The 24267-nt window shown below is 39.2% G+C and overlaps 1 protein-coding gene across 1 annotated transcript in view; it reads left to right on the forward strand.

Annotated features, from left to right (window-relative positions):
* Corin (corin, serine peptidase) overlaps positions 1-24267 on the forward strand; it is a 270666-nt gene that overhangs the window by 224887 nt on the left and 21512 nt on the right. Inside the window, exons 14-16 of the mRNA XM_048364609.1 lie at positions 5682-5795; positions 9040-9150; positions 10207-10336. Of these exons, the coding sequence (XP_048220566.1) occupies positions 5682-5795; positions 9040-9150; positions 10207-10336 (355 nt within the window). The remainder of the gene's footprint in view (positions 1-5681; positions 5796-9039; positions 9151-10206; positions 10337-24267) is intronic.

Genomic DNA, 24267 nt, shown 5'->3' on the forward strand with positions numbered 1-24267 from the left:
GTTTAACTTCATCTTTACCTACTTGGATCCCCTTTATATTTTCTTCTTGCCTAATGGCTCTGGCTAGGAATTCTAGTACTATGTTGAAGAGCAGGGGAGAGAGTGGACATCCCTGTCTTGTTCCTGATTTTAAAGGGAATGGCTTTAGTTTTTCCCCATTTAGAGTTATGCTTGCCGTTGGTTTGTCATAAACTGCCTTGATTATATTCAGGAATGTTCCCTGGAATCCCAGTTTTTCCAGGGCTTTTAGCATAAATGGGTGCTGGATTTTATCGAACGCTTTTTCCGCATCCAGAGATAAAACCATGTGGTTCTTTACCTTGCTCCAGTTGATGTGGTGGATTACATTAATTGACTTGCATATATTAAACCAACTTTGCATCCCTGGGATGAATGCAGTTTGGTCGTGGTGTATGATTTTTTTGATTACCTGTTGAAGTCGATTGGCCAGGATTTTGTTGAAAATGTTTGCATCTATGTTCATCAGGGAAATCGGTCTGTAGTCCTCTTTCCGTGATGAGCCCCTGCCTGGTTTGGGGATGAGGGTTACACTGGCTTCATAGAATGAGTCTGTTTGTGAACATTCTCTTTCAGTTTCATTGAAGAGTTTGAGAAATATTGGTGTGAGTTCTCTTTTGAAGGTCTTGTAGAATTCTGCAGTGAATCCATCTGGACCTGGGCTTTTCTTGGATGGGAGATCATTTATTGCTGTTTCTATTTCAATTCTGGATATGGGTCTGTTTAGAAGGTTTAAATCTTCATGGTTGGGTTCGGGGGTATGGATTTTTTTCTAGGAAATCATCCATTTCTCCAAGTTCTTGAATTTGTTGGCATAAAGGTTTGCAAAATAGTCCCTTATTATTTTCTGAATTTCGGTTATTTCTGTGGTGATGATGTTACCTGTTTCATCTCTTATCTTGTTTATTTGAGTGTGCTGCCTTCGTTTTTTGGTCAGGTTTGCCAGGGGTCTGTCTATCTTGTTGATTTTTTCAAAGAACCAACTCTGTTTTGTTGATTCTTTCGATAGTTTTTCTCATCTCTAATTGATTTAATTCTGATTTGATTTTAATTATTTGCTGCAATCTATTGACTTGGGGTTTGGCTTGTTGTTCTCTTTCAAGGAGATTAAGGTGCTTCCTTAAATTATTGAGTTGCTGTTTCTCCAGTTTGTTGGTGTATGCACTCAGAGATATAAATTTTCCTCTGAGTACTGCCTTTGCTGTGTCCCAAAGGAGCTGTTACTTTGTGTACTCATCTTGGTTGAATTCTATAAACATTTGAAGTTAAGGCTAGTTGGTCTATGCAATTATTTAGTTCTGTGGTTTCTTTGTTCAGTTTTTGGTGTTTTGATCTGTCCAGAGGTGATAGTGGAGTGTTAAAGTCCCCAACTATCAATGTGTTTGGGTCTATGAGTGTTTTTAGTGTCATTAGTGTTGGTTTGATGAAGATGGGTGGTCCTGCATTTGGTGTGTAGATATTTAGAATGGTTATATCTTCCTGTAGGAGAGATCCCTTTACTAGTATGTAGTAACCTTCTTTGCCTCTTCTTACCTTTTTAATTTGAAGTCAATTTTTTCTGATACTACGATTGCAATTCCAGCCTGCTTATGGGGGCCATTTCCTTGATAGATTTGATTCCAGCCTTTCACTTTTAGAAGATGTTTACTTTTGCTGGATAGATGTGTCTCTTGGAGGCAACAGAAAGATGGATCTTGATTTTTCATCCAACTTATGAGCCTATGTCATTTGATTGGAGAATTAAGTCCATTAATGTTGAGAGTTAGAATTGAGAGGTGATCGTTTGTTCCTTTCATTGTCACTATCTTGTTAAAACTGTTTCTTCCCATTTCTTGATCTGATGTTTACTATTTAGGGATCATTTCTCTGTCTGTATTTGGATCTTGATTGTTTTCCCTCTATAGTACATCTTTAAGAATTTTTTGCAAAGCTGGTTTGGTGGAGATATATTGTTTTAGTTTTTCCTTACTATGGAAGACTTTTATTTGACCTTCGACTATGAATGAGAGTTTGGCTGGGTAAAGAATTATTGGTTGGTAGTTATTTTTATTTAGTGTTTGGTATACCTCATTCCAGGATCTCCTTGCTTTCATGGTCTCTGCTGAGAAGTCTCGGGTAATTCTGATTGCTTTTCCTTTATATGTGATTGTTTTCTTCTCCCTAACAGCTTTGAGTATTTTTTCCTTGCACTCTGCTGAAGCTGTTTTGAGCACAATGTGTCGGTGAGATGTCCTATTCTGGTCTGGTCAGTTTGGGGTTCTAAATGCTTCTTGTATCTGTATAGGCCTTTCCTTCTGGATATTTGGGAAGTTCTCAACTAATATTCTGTTAAATAGGTTGCCTATCCCATTAACTTCTTTCTCCTAGTTTTCCTTAATACCTATTATTCTTAAATTGGGCTTCCTGATTGTGTCTTGAATCTCCTGTAGTGATCTGTTTTGTTGATTGGACTGGACTTGTATTGATTTTTGATCTTTCTCCATAGATTCTAAGGAATCTTCAGCTCCTGAGATTCGATCCTCTGCTTCAGTTAGTTGGGACTGTAGGCTAGCTACTTGATTTCGAATCTCTTTTCCTTCTGACTCATCTTTCCTGATCATTTCCATGTCATTTCTTAGGTCCTGTATGGACTTCTTTACTTCATTAACTTCATTAATTTGATTTTTAGTGTTGTCTCTCAAATCTTTAAGCTGAGTAGCTATCTTTTCATTTGACTCTTTAAGTTCATTTATCTTTCTATTTGTGGATGCCATAAAATTCTCCATTAATTTTTGCTTTGCCTCCTCACGCTCTAGAATAATTGACTGAAGAGACTCAAGCTTTTCATTTATCATGTTTATCAGTAGACTTTGTAGAACATTTTGGGGGTTCTCATCTATGTCTTTGATTGCCTGCTCTGCTTCCTGCTTGTTTTGAGTGGGGGATAAGACTTCATTGTTTGCCATCTTTCTTGTGTTCCTTCTGCCCATTTGGGTTGCGGATGCCAGTCTACCAGCACCTGTGAGCACCGTTTAAGACCCAAAGCAGCACTTACCAAGCACTGTTGTGTAAATCTTAGAAGTTCACAATTAAATACACATTCCTTTTATACCTGTGTATAAAATTAGATTTGGTGTTCCCAAAGAATACAATTTCAATATAACAACCAATCCTGAGCCCTGTATTCAGTAGTTACTTATTTACTGTTACAACTCTATGAGCAATTCTTGTTCTTATATTAAGTTCCTTTTGGACTGGCTTTCTCTATGAACCCCTTTGTTTCACTCGAATTAAGTGGGAAAACCCTCTATCCAATAACCAGGGGTCAATGGGATCTAGAGGACCTAGTAGTAAGTCAGGAGGATAAGTTAGAGGTAATAAAGAAACTAGAGTAAAATGTATGGGGGGTGTGGTGATGATTTTGGTTTAGTTTCAGTGACCTGGAAATGTGGAGGAGAGTACAATTGGTAGAAACAACAAGGTTAAAATGATAGACAGTGGAGAGTTAGCCGTAAAGAGTGGAGATGTTATTCATAGGAAAGTAATTTTTAAAGAACGAGAATACATAGAGCGAACTAAAGAGAGAATTCTGGAACACAGATGCACATAACCGAGAAGAGTTATTTTAAAAAGAGTAATAAAAAGGAAATACAAAAAAGAACATAGAAAGAAAAAAAATGGTCAACCACAAAAACGACCACAAAAAAAAAAAAAAAGGTGATAGAACCAACAGGTGACATGGGAAACAAAAACAAACCAATTATGTTTCAGAAATGAAAATATGAGGAAAAAATAAAAATAAAAATGAAAGCTTAGAAAACTTTAGAGACAAAACAAAACAAAATTTTTAAAAAGTCTTTCTTGTTTGGATGGGCTATCCACAGTATCTGGTTTCCTTGTGATGATCTGCAGTCTATTCTGCCACTTGGCTGGTTTGATGTGCCTTCAGTTTGCAGGTGCCTTCAGTTTCCCTTTGGTTCCCACAGTTTGCAGATAGGCCTTGGGCATCCTCTGTAGGTGGTGATGCTAGCGGAGCTGTGGCACCTCCAGTCTGCTGTGGGGCTGCTGTCTTTAATGCCTGGCTTTGAATAGACTACGGACTCAGCAGGGGAGGACGATTCTGGCCTGTTTTACCAGTCTGAGTCACTTGCCTTGGGGCGGTTCCACCCTCCTGGGTGGGGTGGCCTTCTGGGCAGAGCTGGGTATGGAATTCAGCTCTGTTTTGGGCTGGGAAATGGGCTTCTAAATGGAACAGTTTATCTATCTTGGGAGGTTTGTTCTCCCGTTTGGCAGTTCCATGCCACCAATACCTGCTCGCTGCTTTCACTTTTTAATTTAGGAATTCCGGGGGGAAGGTTGGGCACCTCTACCTGGGCCGAGGTCCAGGACCCTCCTCCTACCTGGGCAGGGGCGATCTCCTGGGTGGAGCTGGCTTTCGCTAATTGGTCCCTCTTGCCCTTCTCAAAGATGGCCGCTTTGTCCTCGCTTTCCCCAGGCGGGCTTTAGCTCCCATCTGGTCTGACCCTTTGCCAGTGTCAAAGATGACACTTTGCTCTGGAGCTTGGGGAAGGAGCTGCTTGTGGGTGCGAGTGAGACTCTTTCATGGGAGTACTCATGCTGTCTCTGCAATTTCAGCCCGTCCATGCTCAGCCTACGATCTGTATGTTCACTGCCTTCTGGAGAATTTGTCCCTGGTCTCCGTTGAGCTGCGTGGGGTGCGAGGCACCACCCAGAGCTCGAATCTGTGTTTTCAGACCAGCTATGTTGATTTTTCCTTCCTGGCCTGAATCCCTGTACTTTTAGAACTTATTTGAGCTTTCTATCTAGCGGTAAAAGTTTCTCTGGGGTGGGAAAACTGCGCTGTTGGAGGGAGCTCAGCTAAGGCACTGTTGCTCCTCTGGCATCTTCCTCCAATCTCTGCATTTATTATTATTTCAGCCTCCTTGGGGCTTGAACTTAATGGCTTCACACTTGCTCAGCTTTCTTATGGGACTTCTTTCTGGGTTTGCTTGCTGGGTGTGTTTGTTGGGCTGGTGCTCTCTTAGTCCTTTAAAGTCCTTGTAAAGTACTTTCTATTACTTAGCTAAATTACAGTTTAATTTAGGGACTTAAATTCCAAAATCATGTCATTCTTCATTCTAATTGAGAATATTTTCAACCTTAGATCTCTAACCACCATAAAGCCAATGGCAACAGATCTTAAATTAGTTGTATAAATTTTCAGCACAAGAGAAGCCTCTTTTGCTAGACATACAGATGGTCTCTTAGTAGACCAAAATTAAAATTTAAGGTCATATGCTTTAGATCTCTAAGTTTGGGCATAAGTGCCTCAAGGCATAACTCATTTCATAGTCTTTCATGTTGGCAAACTAACTCAGGAGGCAAAGCGAGCAGCTAGAGATGTCTTTGACTTAGAGTTGCTTTTTCATCCCCTCCCCCCATTTCCTAGATGTTTCGTTTTATCTTAAACAACAGTGCTATTTATGGTGCATGCTAAAGGTGACTGGGTGTTTCCACTTTCAAAAGTACACTATTCATTCACCTGGTATACTCAGGTATCAATACTCTTTATGGAAAGGGAAATCATACCTTGGTGTTGTAATTTTTCTACATTGCTTAGCCAAATCTCATCACCATTATAATCTGTGCATCTGTTGGAAAGAACCCTTTTCTTCTCTCCACAGGTTGTAAGGAAAGGGATCTTTGGGAATGTCCAGTCAGCAAGCAATGTGTGAAGCACACAGTGATCTGTGATGGGTTCCCAGACTGTCCAAACAACATGGATGAGAAAAACTGCTGTAAGTACTTCTGTGCATGTTTTCAACACAGTGTTTTTGTTTTAAACGCTATCACCTCACTTTGAATGCAAGTTAGAAACATTACAGTGTGTATCACGTACTTTTAGCTAGTTCAGACCTTTAGCCAAACCTCTCCCTGTGGATATACACCAAGAAAAAAATCAAAAGTACCTAAAATATATGTCCACTATATTATTCTAATATTCGTGTAAAGAGGAAACATTTATTTTGTTTCTCAGTTTTGTAGGTTTCAGGCCAGGATTGGGTGGGCGCATCACCTTTGGGCCTATGGTGAGGCACCACACCATGGCAGTGTAATGCCCAAGTCGAGAGAAACCCACCAAGAAGACCACCGAAAGCCAGACATTCCGAAATGCAAAATCAAGGCTTTATTCAGGCGAGCTGCAACTCGGGCCTCGTCCCTTACACCGACGCAGCGGAGATAGGGAGCAAGCCCCAAGCTGGATTTTTACAGGGCTTATAAAGGCAAAAACTATGAAATTCACAGCAAGCAGGTGTTTGGGCACAATTAGGGTACGGACTGAAGGCTGATTGGCTCAGGGCTCGGGGCATTCTAGGACGGTCAAAGTTTATCAAGGCAGTTGCCCGGATGTCTGGGTTTTTACAAGCTATCCTGCCAAATGGGGTGATTGACAGTCTTTCACAAGGCCAGGCACAGCACAGAGTGGAGCCTGACTTTAAGATAGCTTTGTTCTAGGAATCTACAAGCCAGGTGGGGAGTCTGACTTTAGGGTTGTTAAGGAATTTGCAGCTCAACAACTTTAGCACAAACAAGCCAGTTCCTGGGTTTTATGCATGTTCAGGGTCATTTATATTTTAATGTAAATAACAAACTAACACCTCAAAACAGAGTCACTTTAATTTAACCCTTCAGCAGGAAACCCATAGCAGAAAAGGCGTATTTATATCATGACTTCAAAGAGGAAGAAGAGGAGGAGGAAGATGCTGGGTTCTGGGTGTCTCCTTGAAGGTGTGAAGATTTCCCACTAGACCACCTCTTAATTGTTTCACCACATTCCAACAATGCCACATACTAGAAACCAAACCTTAACAAGCAAGTTTTAGAGGGTACTTACCCTATCTATAGCATTGCATATAACAAAATACACAGTTTTATAGCTAAGAATGTTGGCTCAAGACTGTAATTCTAGCTACTTTATTGACAGAGATAGTGGGATCATGGTACTAGGCTTGCCCAGGCCAAGGATCCATTTTGACAAATGGCTAGGTTCCCTGTCATTGCAGTAATGCAGGTAAGCAAAAATATGAGGATTACAGTCAGGCTGGCTCAGGCATAGATAATGAATCCCTATCTCAAAAAATAACCAGATCAAAAAATGTTGGGAGTCATGGCTTATGCAGTAGAGTGCCTAGAAGTGCAAGGTACTGGGTCTAAACCCTGTGTATGTATGCATATGCATAATTATGTCCAAAACTGGCTCGACTTTCAAAACCACATACACACATACTTTCAGAGTTCATTAGACTCTTATATCCAATTAACAACCAGAAAACTGGAAATGGTGCTGTGGCTCAAGTGGTAGAGTGCTAGCCTTGAGTTGAAGAGCTCAGGAACAGTGCCCAGGCCCAGAGTTTAAGCCCCACAACAGACCAAGAAAAAAAAAAATATCTGAAAATTGTAAGGAGTTTACAATTAAAATCTCTGGGTGGTGGGATTATTGCATTTTTGTAGTATTTCATCTTTTTTAATGTCAAATTGAGTAGCTATTATCTTTAGAACCAGAAAAAATATGATGTTTCTCAAGATAGTTTACTTCCCAGTAACAGAGAGCCCAGCTCCAACTATTACTGAGGGTACTCACTAACTTGTATTCTTGTGTGTAATCACATATGTCTTACATGGTCCTATGAAAAATAAACATAGGGTGAACTTTTGAGGCTCTATGTGAGAATTCACATTTCATAACTTTTTTGTTTAGCTTGACCCCAGGCTGATTGTTTGCAAGCCAAGAGCACCTGCTACCAAGTTTCCTTCATCTCATCCTGTAGGAAGGGGAGAGAATTTTGCTCCTATCTCTGGAACATTACTAAGGAATTTTGAGAAGAGTCAGCAATGAGGAACAGTTGGAAGCCTTTGAGCAGATTACAAAAGACACCCCCTACAAATAGCTGAATTCCAAGAAAGCAGCACCATGCAGGGAGAAATAATTAGAAGATGTTCTTTCCCCCTGTCTTCTCTCTGGTTCCAGACTAGGGCACAGGGCCTGGTCAGCAGAGTTTGGATGGAAACTATCCTGCAAAGCACCATTTACAGAGCCATTGACCAAAGTCCCTCTTGTTGGATCACATTTAGTCCTAGACTAATAATAATCATTCTCAGGAAAGAATAATATAATCAGAACAATTCCATGAAAGCTTAAACTAATCATAATTTTCCTCTAGAGTTGGAGACCATGGGTGTGGAGTCCTGACCAAAATCAGATTTTCTTAAAAAATAAAAAAAGAGGAAGAAAGGAAATGAATGCTAAATAGGCAATCAAAGAGCTTTACAATAATTTCTTAAAATTCAGAAGAAAAAACACACATATTACTAAGAGAGTAATTTAGTAGCAGAGTTATTTTTAAAGTATAACTATTTAGGGGCTGGGAATATGGCCTAGTGGCAAAAGTGCTTGCCTCGTATACATAAGGCCCTGGGTTTGATTCCTCAGCACCACATATACAGAAAATGGCCAGAAGGGGCGCTGTGGCTCAAGTGGCAGAGTGCTAGCCTTGAGCAAAAAAGAAGCCAGGGACAGTGCTCAGGCCCTGAGTTCGTGGCCTAGGACTGGCCAAAAAATAAAAAAATAAAATAAAAAAATAAAGTATACCTATTTATATGAGTAGAATTTGTTTTATTCCTTTGGTAGCTTTAGTATCTATCCTGTCTTCTTTCTATGGCCATATACTTTTTAACCTTATTCTGTGGCCCTTGGTGGTTCTGTTGTAATGAGTACCTTTTGTTTTTCAATCTGATTGTTAGGACTAGAGAATTCGGCATTTGAAGACAGTTTAATCCTATTTGGATGCATTTGCTCATTACATGAGATTCTACAGGTTCTGTTATTTTCTTTGTCTTTCTGTGGTGGCCTCTATGACCATACTGTGACCATACTATACTTTTCTCATCACTCTCCTGCTGGCAAAGGAGAATAAGTGTTGGTGACAGACACACTTATTTCCCACCTGTTTCACTCTTTTCTATTCTTGCCTCCACTGCCAGCATTTTGCCAAGAAGATGAACTACAATGTGCTGACCACGAGTGCTTGTCACATGACCTGTGGTGTGATGGAGAAGCCGACTGCTTGGACAGTTCAGATGAATGGGACTGTGGTAAGCTGCCTGTTGTGCCATCTCTGGAACACTCACATGCCTGTAAGCCATTGAAGCTAAATGAATCTCAAATCACTTCACAAATTTCTCTAAGTTTATCTAGTTTGCTTAATGGTTATAAAACCTGACACCTGTGATTTATAGGTGTTTCTAAGTCACAGAAAAATTTCCTCAAGTTACCATTCTATTAGAAATATCTATATTATATGAATAAAATTTGGGGGTTGAAGATTTTGAATTCATCTCTTTTCTGGAATAAGATTTTAAAACAATACTATCACTTGGCTTTAATAGTGACCAATATTCTGATACTCTGGGATCATTTATACCTCCTGGGATAGGATATTATGGTGTGTCCTATTGTGTCATGTCCAGATAGGACTTCTCTTGACCTAGGTCCTTTCACCCACACAACCTGAGGCATCTCTTACGAGCACTGCCAGTGTGGCACTTTGTCATCTTGGGTTACCTGATTATCTCCCTCATCCTCACCCATCATTCCTCTCACTTTGTGGTATCATCTATCCAAATCATGATTCTCCTGTGTGTTGTCATCCATTATATAGTGTTTTACAAATGTTCTATATCTGCCTAAGTACAGAGGCTTTTCTTTTATAAAACAGAAATTAGTGCATGTCCCATATTAATTCTAGATCAGCATTGCTTTCACATGCTTGCATTCTCCTATGCTTTCTCCAAGGGAAATGAATGGAGTTACAAGTGGCTCCTTGTAATTAATTATGCAAACCCCTTGGTAAATCCAAGGTAATGGGCTCTACCTTTGGGCCATCTCCTAACTCATAAAGAAGAGTCAAACTACTTGTCTCTCTCACAAAAGTCTACATTTCTTTGAGGACAGAGGACATTTCTAATTTTTTTCAGTTGTCTCTCACATGGAGGACAGTGATGATTTATATCTGATAGGTTCTCACCAAATGATACTTAACTAAAATAAAGAATGAGTATATGCTATTGGAGTAAACCTATACAAAGTTGTCCTTTGGCCTTATGAGAAGAAATGTTTCTAATTTGGGCTTCCCCCTTTTGTTTCCCCAGTGAGACTCTCAAAAAATGTGAACTCCTCACCATTCCTGACTGTTCACAGATCTGCAACAGAATACCATGTGTGTGCGGATGGATGGCAGGAGACATTGAGTCAGCTGGCCTGCAAGCAGATGGGTTTAGGGTAAGGTCAGTAGTTTGTAGCACTGATGAATTTCTCAAGTATTTGTGGAAACTTGGCAGTAGTATTTTCCTCAGGCAGTCACAGCGAGTTAGTTCTCTCAAACAAGAGCCCCCCAGCCCTAGGAATGAACCAGGTATGAGGGCCTCATCTAATTACAGGCACCTGCTCTGAAGAGTGAAGGCTGAAAACCTACTTTGATGAAACCTCTAAAAGTAAATGAAGTCATTGTATTTTAAGTACTTCTGAAATTATGTATATATATATATATATATATATATACATTAAGCATGGAATCTGTATGGGAAAGTCTTATAATTATCCTCCAAAAGGTTACTGAAAATTATTTTTAATCAACACATGCTTTTTAATAAGTTGAGGTAGAACTTGAACTTTCTGGAATTCCCTGTTTACCCTAAGTAATAGAGGTACTGCATATCAAGAAATAATTCACCAGTTTTGCTCTTTAGTAGAACTCTGGATTTCATAGAAACAGACTGAAATAGTTTGAAGGTTAGAAACTTGCTATTTAGTGAATTTTTCTTTTTTCTGTTCCAGTGGGGATAGAAAGCAATCATTTGCAGTAATTTAGAATACACATATATGTAAAATTATGTAAATTTTACTATTGTACTATGTTAACTTATTTTTAAATCAGTAATAAATGTGAGGTTACTGGGGAAATATATGAATGAAAGGAATAAAAAGATAGTGGTGGCTCATGCCCATTATCCTAGCTATGCAGGAGACAGACATAAGGATCAGGGTTTGAAGCCAGCCTGGGAAGAAAGGTTTGTGAGATTCCTATCTCCAATTAAGAAAATAAAGCAAGAAGTATAGCACTCAAGTGGTTGAGTGCTAGCCTTGAGCCAAAAAGCTCAAGGCAGCACCCAGGCCCTGAGTTCAAGCCCCAGGACTGGCAAAAATGTATAAAACACTATCTCCAATGGAAAACAAAGTAACCAACAGTCTGAGAATCAATGGATTCTAAGAATCCTTGCACAAACTTGAGACAATTTTACAATAATGAACCAGTCAACTCTCGGATAGTATGTAGGAACACATTTTTGTTATTCCAGGAATTACATCACTCCCAGCACCTTGAGACCATCCTTCCATTTACAGACTCACATCTTTGAAAACTTGAGTAATTGGTAGTAATTTAAGATAAAAGAACTTTAAACGTTGTCAGAGTGGAAAAAAATGTGTTTTTTAGAATCCATTAAGTTATTCTCCAATTTTACAACATCCTGTGGGGTCTAATGAAATGGGGTATGATTGTAATTAAAGATAAACAAAAACCTTTCAAATGTGCCTGTTTTTATCTTTCCTTTCACTGAGACCCAAGGTTATTTCTTAATTTGAAACTTAATTACACAACTATAGACAACCCTATTGAGAGTTTGGAAGAAAAGTTGCGATTACAAAGATTTTACAACCCAAAATGTTCTATCCTGAATAGAACTGTTTTATAGGAAGTAAGAAAAGGTCTTTCGTGCAATCTACATCATTTTTATCTTAATTTTTACATGTTGGATCTTTTTATTGTGGTAAATATTTGTAACTCAAAATTCACCATTTTAACCATTTCAATGTGCACCATTCAATGGCACTTTAGAATATGGACAGTGTCATATAGCCATCACTAGTTGTCACTATGTCTCTGCCATTTTCATCATCTCCAAAGGAAACCAGAAGTGAGATAAGCCGTGCTCAGAGAGATAAATGTCATGTGTTTTCCTTCATATGTGGAAGCTGGACATGGTAACTTATATAGGATTCTAGTCTTTTATACCCAAAAAGTCAGACTAACAGAGAGGATAACCTTAGGGGAAGAACCCAAAGGCATAACTTGTAACTGTCAAAGTACTATTTATTGAAATGAATTCTGGGAAATAGAAAAACAGGGATTTTTGTTGGTGCTGGTGGTAGTGGTAGTGTTTGTTTTTTTGTTTTTTGGGGGGAGGGTTTCAAAGCAGGGACACAGAAAAGAAGGGAGGAAGGGTGAACAAATGTGCAATTTGTGGACAAGGATAGGAGGGGGAGTCTGGAGGAAAGCAATGGAAGGGGTGATGTCTGTCTACATGGATTTGGCCATTCTTGGTGTTTCTATATAAAGTGCAGCAGACAGTGTGTAAAATTTTTGTTCTGGGCAATGTAATCATTGGCATTCTAGTATATGTTGCTACCTCAGCACTATTTATTACTATATGATCATTTCTCCTTTCAGAATTTGAGTTGTTTCCATTTTTTATTATTGTGTGCATATAGAGTTTTTAAAAATGTGTCTGCTTCATTTGCTCTGTTATTAATATACTAGGAAAATGAAATTTCAATTTTAAAATATATTTTCATATATAAAATTGAAGAGGATACATAGGTGTTCTAATTTTAGACAACTTGTCACTGAATTGCTAGGAAAACCTGATATGGATCTGTAGTTGGGAAACTATAATTATAGTTGTACAGAGTGAAAGAAAATGGGTAACTGAATAAGGAATGCTAAACTTCTAAACAAATAAGTACTAGTATTTTTGTACTTTGTTGTCTTAAAGTTTTACCAGTTTGAATTTTGTTTTAAATTTAATTTTATTGTCAACGTGATGTACAAAGGGGTTACAGTTACATATGTAAGGCATTTCTTGTCAAACAGTGTTACCCACGCCTCAAAGTTTGAACTGTTCATGCACTGACAAATATCTGTACAGCCATGCAGACCAAGAATGATAACAATAGGTAAAAGAGACCAAATTACTGCTGTGGGGATGGACTGCTTAGGACACCACTCCTTACCAGAGTCTCAGGGAATAAACTACTGAGCTACAAATCCACAATTATGCACTGATGCTTCAGAATAAAAAGCACTAGATAACTTCTTACCTTTGAAATATACCCTCCAGATTCAATATCCTTAACAGGAGAGTCAGACTGACCACAATTAATCATACTCAAATTACCAGAGAGCATATGGCTGTCCTTCTTAATTTCCAGAGTGCCTACTATACTGATTTGATTTTGTGCTTTTAAGCTTATTCTTCACAAAAACTTTAAAAGTCTAAAAGCAATCCTGGAATACTTCATCAGTTTCCCTTTTTAAAATAAAATTTTATTGTCATTATTAAGATGCTGTGCAGAAGAGTTACCATTTCAGTCAGCTAATGAGTACATTTTATTTTTGGACAACATCATCCCTTCCTTCCCTTTTCCCAGTTTTCCCCTCCCATCCCTGCCACAAGTTGCATAGTTTATTTCCCACATAGTATATACTAAATACCATGACTGTATTTGCTCACCCTTCCTCCCTCCTTTTTAAGCCTCTCATTCATCCCCTCCCAAAGAGAGAAAATGAAACAAACCCCCAAAGCAAAACCAATCACCACCAACACAAAACTTCATGTTTCCATTTCCTGGAATTCATTTTGATAAATAGTTTTTAAATGTTCAGAAGAGTTACAACTTTGGATTCCTCCTCGTCCTTTAGTCAGGCCTCTTTTTGTTTTGGAGTCTCTGCTTATGGGCCTCATACAACATGAGGCATTGTGAAGGGTTCCACTGATACACTTCAATGCTAGAGGAAGTTGATTAAAAATGCAAATTATCCTTTTAGACCCAAATTATCCCTGCCTCCTCCTACAGCACAAATGCTAAATGCTCCACCATTACTTATCTGAATGAGAAGATTCATGTCCTTTGTTTAATCTGAAGTTCTTTTTCCTCATCTGTAGTTGTTTCCAGAATTCACCCTAGGTTATAAGAATGATGGCCATCTAGTTAAACAAAGTTATAAATCAAGTTCCCTAAATTCTCTTGGCAGTATATTAAGTTTATAGCCTACAGGTCCAGTATCAAAAACATATGGACATTTATTGAGTCAGGAATACAAATCAGAATTTAGACTGTCTGCTAATACTTGCCAAATGCTGGGGTGAGATATCTGATATTTGAGAAAATAAATGTAGGCAAATATAACTCTCCATGTCACTTGGCTCTGTGAGTTCTATCTCTATACAGTGAGTTCATCTGGAAATAGGGTGTCTTTTAGAAGTTGGTCAACAGAGGACATATCCTTTCAACATCTTGGGAGAAAACAGTCAATCACAGCATCTGTATATATTACTGCATAGTCCCCACTGGTCCTTGATAGAAGGATTTACATGGTCTCTTCTTTCTACAGTTTACTTCCAGGGAAAAGTTTCCAACTTCACATTTCCTTTGTCACTTAAGAAGCACTCACCCAAGGATGCTTTCCTTATTGATGAACTTGCAGGAAACTCAAAGACTCATCTCTTCTGCAACAGCACAGGCCGCTTGTTTTGCACATGGAAATCCATAGAGAAACAGCTCCAATCCTTGATTTTCTAAAATTTATTTTCTAAAAATACAATCCATACACCATACCCATTTGTTGTTTATTAATAACAGAGGAGGAGAACCAGGCCAGGAGTATGGGCAGAGGTTGTTTCTTCTGGAGCTATTCCTGCTGTAAAGGGGCGAAGTAGTCAGTGGTCCCTGATTCATCATTTGGTCTGGTAATGTCCAAGAAGTATTTGTTTGACAGTTTGGTTGGTCAAAGTCCTCATCATTTCCATGAGAATGGTTATCAGGGCCAATGGGTGTCATGGTCTCCTCTGGCTACCTTTGGAAGCTAATACCAGCCCATCCTATATGACAGGTAGGCAGGCAGAGTTTAGAGAGAGGCAGAAAGAGAGAGAAAATTCCATCTGCCCGAGTGCTCATAGAAGTTATGTCCAAATTTGTAAGATTGGGCTCAAACTTCAGCAGCTTTCCTGAAGCATTTTAGACTGTCCCCTGAAAGGATATGTCCCGGCCATCCCAGAGGACCATGAGGAGATAATCACAGACAGGAGAAGAAGGCTCATAAGGAGGTTTATTAGTGGGGCCATAGTTCCCACAGGATAGGAAGCTACATGGTATCTGCACCTTATCCAGGTGGCAGCTTCTCTCTCTGGGGGTAAAGGGGAAGTAGGTAGGTAGTGAGTAGAAGTGGCTCATTAGGTATGGGTGGATCTGGGGGCTAGTGGGAGGAGCTGAGGACCTGAGGCTAGGGAAATGCTAACAGATGGAGGACATGTTGACTCCATGATTAACTTTTTGGAAGGATTGCCAAACACCTTCCCAAAGAGGCTATGCTATTTTATATTCCCATCAGCAATGGTGAGAGTTAACAAATTTTCTGTATCCTTACGAACACTTACTCTCATGTTTTTATCACAAAAATATAAGTCAGTGTGAAGTATTTCTAGTTACCAGTGACTGTTTTTGTTATGATAATGATTTGTACTTTCTTAATTTCTAATGATATTCTGTATCTTTTCATATGCTTACTAGCGACTTGTAGACTTTTTGGGGTAGGGAGGAAAAATCAAATTCTTTACTCTTGTTATTACTTTGAATACCATTTATTTCCATTATTTATTATCTAGGCAGATAATAAGGCCTGTTGTTTTATTTCAAAAATGTTTATTCTGTTGGTTTTCTTCCATTTATTTATTTATATAGTGCATATTTAGAGGCCAAGTGCATAAATAGGGGCCAAGATGTCCTTATTTAAATACTGTTCTAGGTTTCTAGACTAGAGTAGTGAGCAATCGGTGATCACTGCCTCAATCAGCTTATATTCTGCCATTTGCTCCTGGGACCATAATAAGTGAATAAGGTAGGATTTTAAGAAGTGGTAAATACTATGAAAAAAAAAAGAAAGAAAGGGGGACAGGAAAGCACTGTAAGGACATCTGGGGTAGAGTTCAGTTTTAAATAGAGCATCAAGGTAAACCTCACCAGAAAAGTGACAATCTAGCAAAGACTATTTACTAAGTAGATATGGAGAAAGCCATTTATTGGAGAGAAAGCAGTTGTCCCAAAAGCACTTTGGCCAGAGATGCCAATGAGGCTGGAATGGATAAGGAGGGGAAATGGCAAGAGATGATGTTGTGGGCCATTTTAAGGACTTTGGATTTTATTGGTAAGTTTTGTCATTGCTTCACATTGAAGTTTTGTAGCAAGATTTAATGCCTACTTATGATTGTGTTCTTGTGGAGTTTTTAAGTTGATAGCAGTTAGGACATGAAGATGAGGGAACATTTATCATGCAAGATCACAATCCAAGTGTTTCTCTCCTTTTGAAAAGTCACTTAGAGGGCTAAGAATGTCACTTAGTGGTAGAGTGCTTGCCTAGCATGCATGAAGCCCTGGGTTTGAATCCTCAGTGCCATATAAACAGAAAAGGCTGGAAGTAGTGCTGTGCTGTGGCTCAAGTGTTATAGTACTAGCCTTGAGCAAAAGAAACTCAGGGACAGTGCCCAGGCCCTGAGTTCAAGCCCTGGGACTGGCAAAAAAGAAAAGAAAATGAAAAGTCACTTAGAGTGATAAGTAGAGGACTGGCTTATTTTAAGTAGAAACTATCTGACTCCAAACCATGACCTACTCTTTTTTTATACATAGTGTTGCAACTTTACTGGAAAGCCCAATTCTTTGGCATGTGGAATTAACTTCCTGCCCATTTTCATGTGACTGCCTAGATCAAAAAAAAATCATGGAGTTAAATGTCTTCAGTGTTTTCTAAGATATTTTGTCCTCTAGGATAGGGAAAAGAATTGTTTTCTTCTTTTTTTTTAAAAGTTTTTATTATCAAACTGATGTACAGAGAGGTTACAGTTTCATACGTTAGGCATTGGATACATTTCTTGTACTGTTTGTTACCTTGTCCCTCATACCCCCCTCTCCCCTCCCAATTTCCCCCCATGAGGTGTTCAGTTCACTTACAAGAAACAGTTTTGCAAGTATTGATTTTGTTGTTTTTCTCTTATTTTACCCTTTGTCTCTCAATTTTGGTATTCCCTTTGAACTTCCTAATTCTAATACCAGTACACACTGTTTCCCATACACTCAGATAAGATTACAGAGATACTGTAGATACAATCACAAGAAGGTCATACACGAACACCATCAATAGAAGAAACTACAGATACACATGGGATGTTGAAAGTAGTTACAACTCTGATATAACAATCATTTCCATAACATGGAGTTCATTTCACTTAGCATGATCTTATGTCATCATAAGGGTATAGCTATTGGGCTCTTGTGATCCTCTGCTGTGACTTGCCTAAACCTGTGCTAATTATTCCCAATAAGGGAGACCATAGAGTCCATGTTTCTTTGGGTCTGGCTCACTTCACTTAGTATAATTTTTTCCAAGTCCTTCCATTTCCTTACAAATGGGGCAATGTCATTCTTTCTGATAGAGGCATAAAATTCCATTGTGTATATGTACCACATTTTCCTGATCCATTCGTCTACAGAGGGGCATCTGGGTTGGTTCCAGATTCTAGCTATGAAAAATTGCGCTGCAATGAACGTTGTTGTGCTGGTGACGTTACTGTGATTTTGTTTGTAGTGTTTTGTATAAATACCCAAAAGTGGGGTTTCTGGGTCATAGGGGAGTTCTACATTTAGCCTTCTGAGAAATCTCCATACTGCTTGCCAGAGTGGCTGAACCAGTTTACATTCCCACCAACAATGAAGTAGGGTTCCCTTTTTGGCCACATCCCCTCCAACATCTGTTATTGTTAGTTTTCTTGATATATGACATTCTTACTGGGGTGAGATGGAATCTCAATGTTGTTGTGATTTGCATTTCCTTTATGGCCAGTGATGTAGAGCACTTTTCCTTATGTCTCTTGGCCATTCTCATTTTCTCATCAGAGAAGTCTCTTTGTAGGTCTTTAGCCCACTTGATGAGTGGGCTATTAGATCTTTGCGGTTTTGTTTTGGAGGAAAGTAATTTTTTTTAGTTCTGCATATATTTTAGAGATGAGGCCTTTGTCCGTTGAATGGCCGGTAAGATCTTCTCCCAGTCTGTGGGCTTTCTGTTTATCTTGCAAGCTAGGTTCTTTGCCCTGCAGAAGCTCTGCAGTTTGATGCAGTCCCATTTGTCCAACCTTTCTTTGATTTGTAGCCTTTCTGGGTCTTTGTTCAGGAAGTTCCGTCCTGCGCCAAGGAGCCCAAGTGTTTCTCCTACTTCTTCCTTTAGTGTTTTCAGGGTGTCTGTTTTGATTTCTAGGTCTTTAATCCATTTGGAATTGATTTTGGTGCAGGGTGATATATAAGGATCTAGTTTTAGTTTGTTGCATGTGTTGAGCCAGTTTTTCCAGCACAATTTGTTAAAGAGGCTATCTTTCTTCCAAACTATTGTCTTAGCCCCTTTATCAAAGATTAAGTAGGCGTAGTTCTGTGGGTTCATTTCTGGGTCTTCAATTCTGTTCCATTGGTCTTCAGGCCTGTTCCAGTGCCAATACCAAGCTATTTTTATTACTATACCTTTATAATACAGCTTGAAGTTGGGTATTGTAATTCCTCCAGCACTGTTCTTTCTGCTTAGGATTGTTTTTCCTATTCTAGGTCTTTTATTATTCCATATGAATTTCTGGATTGCTTCCTCTATTTCATCAAAAAATGGTGTTGGGATATTAATGGGTATTGCATTGAATTTGTAGATAGCCTTTGGCAATATTGCCATTTTGATTACATTAATCCTCCCAATCCAGGAGCATGGGAGGTTTTTCCATTTCCTTAGTTCTGACTTAATTTCGTTTTTCAAGGTTTTAAAATTCTCCTCAAAGAGGTCTTTCACTTCTTTGGTTAAGGTTATTCCTAGGTATTTTATGTTTTTGAAGGCTATTGCAAAGGGGGTTGCTTTCCTGATATCAGCCTCAGTCTTCGGGTCGTTAGCATACAGAAAGGCCATTGATTTTTGAAGGTTTATTTTATATCCTGCAACTTTGCCAAAGTTTTGGATCAGCTCTAGTAGCTTTGGGGTAGAGTCTATGGGATTCCTTAGGTATAGGATCATGTCATCTGCGAAGAGAGAGAGTTTAACTTCATCTTTACCTACTTGGATCCCCTTTATATTTTCTTCTTGCCTAATTGCTCTGGCTAGGAATTCTAGTACTATGTTGAAGAGCAGGGGAGAGAGTGGACATCCCTGCCTTGTTCCTGATTTTAAAGGGAATGGCTTTAGTTTTTCCCCATTTAGAGTTATGCTTGCTGTTGGTTTGTCATAAACTGTCTTGATTATATTCAGGAATGTTCCCTGGAATCCCAGTTTTTCCAGGGCTTTTAGCATAAATGGGTGCTGGATTTTATCGAACGCTTTTTCCGCATCCAGAGATAAAACCATGTGGTTCTTTAGCTTGCTCCGGTTGGTGTGGTGGATTACATTAATTGACTTGCGTATATTAAACCAGCTTTGCATCCCTGGGATGAATCCAGTTTGATCGTGGTGTATGATTTTTTTGATGACCTGTTGAAGTCGATTGGCCAGAATTTTGTTGAGAATTTTTGCGTCTATGTTCATCAAGGAGATCGGTCTATAGTCCTCTTTCCGTGATGAGTCCCTGCCTGGTTTGGGGATGAGGGTTATACTGGCTTCATAGAATGAGTCTGGAAGTGAACGTTCTCTTTCAATTTCATTGAAGAGTTTGAGAAATATTAGTATGAGTTCTGTTTTGAAGGTCTTGTAGAATTCTGCAGTGAATTCTTGGATGGGAGATCATTTATTGCCGTTCCTATTGCAATACTGGATATGGGTCTGTTTAGGAGGTTTAAATCTTCATGGTTCAGTTTGGGGATATGAATTTTTTCTAGGAAATCGTCCATTTCTTCCAAGTTCTCGAATATGTTAGCATAAAGGTTTGCAAAATAGTCCCTTATTATTTTCTGAATTTTGGTTATTTCTGTGGTGATGTTACCTGTTTTATCTCTTATCTTGTTTATTTGAGTGTGCTGCCTTCGTTTTTTGGTCAGGTTTGCTAGGGGTCTGTCTATCTTGTTGATTTTTTCAAAGAACCAACTCTTTGTTTTGTTGATTCTTTCGATGGTTTTTCATCTCTAATTGATTTAATTCTGATTTGATTTTAATTATTTGCTTCCGTCTATTGATTTGGGGTTTGGCTTGTTGTTCTCTCTCAAGGAAATTAAGGTGCTTCCTTAAATTATTGAGTTTCTGTTTCTCCAGTTTGTTGATGTATGCACTCAGAGATATAAATTTTCCTCTGAGTACTGCCTTTGCTGTGTCCCAAAGGAGCTGGTACTTTGTGTCCTCAACTTGGTTGAATTCCATAAACATTTGAATTTCCCTTTTAATTTCTTCAATGACCCTCTGATGGTTCAGCAGTGTGTTGTTTAGTCTCCATGAATTGTAGCAATTTCTGTGGTGTCTTTTTGAGTTGAGCTCTAATTTTATTCCATTGTGGTCTGAGAGAATGCAGGGAATGGTTTTGATACTTCTGAATTTGTACAGATTTTCTTTGTGCCCTAAGATGTGATCTATTTTGGAGAATGTTCCATGTGCTGTCGAAAAGAATGTGTATTCTGTCCTTGCTTGGTGGAATATTCTGTAGATGTCGATTAAGTCTAGTTGGTCTATGCAATTATTTAGTTTTGTGGTTTCTTTGTTCAGTTTTTGGCATGTTGAATTGTCCAGTGGTGATAGTGGTGTGTTAAAGTCCCCAACTATCAATGTGTTTGGGTCTATGAGTGTTTTTAGAGCCAGTAGTGTTTGTTTGATGAAGATGGGTGGTCCTGCATTTGGTGTGTAGATATTTAGAATGGTTATTTCTTCCTGTAGGAGAGATCCTTTTACTAGTATGTAGTAACCTTCTTTGTCTATTCTTACCTTTTTTAATTTGAAGTCAATTTTGTCTGATACTAGGATTGCAACTCCAGCCTGCTTATGGGGGCCATTTGCTTGATAGATTTGTTTCCAGCCTTTCACTTTTAGAAGATGTTTACTTTTGCTGGATAGATGTGTCTCTTGGAGGCAGCAGAAAGATGGATCTTCATTTTTGATCCAACTCATGAGCCTATGTCGCTTGCTTGGAGAATTAAGTCCATTAATGTTGAGAGTTAGGATTGAGAGATGATCGTTTGTTCCTTTCATTATCACTATCTTGTTTAAAGCTGTGTCTTCCCATTTCTTGATCTGATGTTTACTAATTAGGGTTCATTTCTCTGTCTGTGTTGGGATCTTGATTATTTTCCCTGTATAGTACATCTTTAAGGATTGTGTGTAAAGCTGGTTTGGTGGAGATATACTGTTTCAGTTTTTCCTTATTGTAGAAGACTTTTTTTTTTTTTTTGGCCAGTCCTGGGCCTTGGACTCAGGGCCTGAGCACTGTCCCTGGCTTCTTCCCGCTCAAGGCTAGCACTCTGCCACTTGAGCCACAGCGTCGCTTCTGGCCGTTTTCTGTATATGTGGTGCTGGGGAATCGAACCTAGGGCCTCGTGTATCCGAGGCAGGCACTCTTGCCACTAGGCTATATCCCCAGCCCCCGTGGAAGACTTTTATTTGACCTTCGGCTATGAAGGAGAGTTTGGCTGGGTACAGAATTATTGGTTGGTAGTTATTTTTATTTAGAGTTTGGTATACTTCATTCCAGGCTCTCCTTGCTTTCATGGTCTCTGCTGAGAAGTCTCAGGTAATTCTGATTGCTTTTCCTTTATATGTGATTGTTTTCTTCTCCCTAACAGCTTTGAGTATTTTTTCCTTGCACTCTGCTGAAGCTGTTTTGATCACAATGTGTCGGTGGGATGTCCTATTCTGGTCTGGTCAGTTTGGGGTTCTAAATGCTTCTTCTATCTGTATAGGCCTTTCCTTCTGGATATTTGGGAAGTTCTCAGCTAATATTCTGTTAAATAGGTTGCCTATGCCATTAACCTCTTTCTCCAAGTTTTCCTCAATACCTATTATCCATAAATTGGGCTTCCTGATCATGTCTTGAATCTCCTGTAGTGATCTGTTTTGTTGATTGGACTGGATTTGTATTGATTTTTGATCTTTCTCCATAGAATCTAAGGAATCTTCAGCTCCTGAGATTCGATCCTCTGCTTCAGTTAGTCGGGACTGTAGGCTAGCTACTTGATTTCGAATCTCTTTTCCTTCTGACTGGTCTTTCCTGATGATTCCATGTCATTTCTTAGGTCCTGTATGGACTTCTTTACTTCACTAACTTCGTTAATTTGGTTTTGAATGTTGTCTCTCAAATCTTTAAGCTGGGTAGCTATCTTTTCATTTGACTCTTGAAGCTCATTTATCTTTCTATTTGTGGATGCCATGAAATTCTCCATTAATTTTTGCTTTGCCTTCTCACGCTCTAACATAATTGACTGAAGAGATTCAATCCTTTCATTTATCATGTTTATCAGTAGACTTTGTAGAACATTTTGGGGTTTCTCTTCTATGTTTTTGATTGACTGCTCTGCTTCCTGTTTGTTTTGAGTGGGGGATAAGACTTCATTGTTTGCCATCTTTCTTGTGTTTCTTCTGCCCATTTGAATTGGGAATGCCAGTCTACCAGTACCTGTGAGCACTGTTTAAGACACAAAGCAGCCCTTACCAAGCACTGTTGTGTAAACCTTACAAGTTCACAATTATATACAGATAACTTGTATACCTGTCTATAAAGTTAGATTTGGTGTTCCTAAAGAATACAATTTCAATATAACAACCGATCCTGGGCCCTGTATTCAGTAATTACTTATTTACTGTTACAACCTTATACGCAATTTTTGTTTTTATATTAAGTTCTTTTAGGACTGGCTTTCTCTATGAACCCCTTTGATTCACTCGGATTAAGCTGGGATACCCTCTATCCAATAACCAGGAGTCAATGGAACCTGGAGGTCCAGGCAGTAAGTCAGGAGGGTAAGTTGGAGGTAGTAAAGAGAATAGAGTAAAATGTATTGGGGGGGTGGTGGTGTTTTTGGTTTAGTTTCAGTGACTTGGAAATGTGGGGAAGAGTAGAATCAGTAGAAAGAACAAGGTTAAAATGACAGACACTGGAGAGTTAGCAGAAAAGAATGGAGGTGTTATTCATAGGAAAGTAATTTTTAAAGAAAGAGAATGCAAAGAGAGAAATAAAGTAAAAATGCTGGAAGACAGATACACAAAACAGAGAAAAATTATGTAAAAAAGAAGAAAAAGTAAATAAAAAGGAAAAAAACAGAAAAGGAACAACCCAAACAAACAAACAAAAAAAAACTTTATAAAACAAACAGGTAAAAATGGAAAACAAACAAACAAATAAAAAACAAAAAACAACCAATGATGTTTCAGATGTGAAAAAATTAAAAAGAAAATTTAAAAAAAATGTTTTAAAAAAATGTTTGAAAAGAAAAAGAAAAAAAAATGGAGTCCTCCTTGTTTGGGTGGTTTCTCCCAAGTCTCTGGTTTCCCTGCAATGGTCTGCCGTCTATTTTCCTGATTGGCTGGTTTGACTTGATTTCAGTTTGCAAGCGGTGGATCTGTTCTGACCCTTCTCCCCTGTTGGTGCAATCCTGGGTCTCTGAGATTCACACAGCTTGCAGGTGGGCCTTGGCGTCCTCTGTAGATGGGGATGTGAGCAGTCTCAGGAACTGTGGCTCCTCTGTCTGCTGTGGGGCCGCTGCCTTTGATGCCTGGATTTGAATAGGCTGTGGACTCAGCAGGGCAGGGCACCTCTGGCCTGTTTTGCTCGACTGAGAGTTGCTTGCCTGAGGGAGGCGTCCTCCTTGGCATAGGTGGCTATGGAATGCAGCTCCGTTTGGGGCTGGGAATTGGGCTTCCTCTGTGACAGGACCATTTAGCTGTCCCAGGAACTGTTTGTTCCTCCCTCTGGTGTTTCCGTGCCGCCAGTAGCTGCTCGCAGCTTTTGCTTTAAATTTAGAAATTCCGGCGGGCAGGATGGGCACCTCTGGCTAAGCCGCAGCCCAGGACTCGCCTCCCCCCAGGGCAGGGGGTGTTCTCTTGGGCAGAGCTGGCTCTCACTGATTCCGGCCCTCCTGCCCTTTTCAAAGATGGCTTTTTTGACCTCGCTTTCCCCAGGCCCGCTTCAGTTCCAATCTGGTCTGACCCTATGCCAGTGGCAAAGATGGCA

The sequence above is a fragment of the Perognathus longimembris genome, chromosome 16, assembly GCF_023159225.1.
Source record: "Perognathus longimembris pacificus isolate PPM17 chromosome 16, ASM2315922v1, whole genome shotgun sequence".
Taxonomy (NCBI): domain Eukaryota; kingdom Metazoa; phylum Chordata; class Mammalia; order Rodentia; family Heteromyidae; genus Perognathus; species Perognathus longimembris.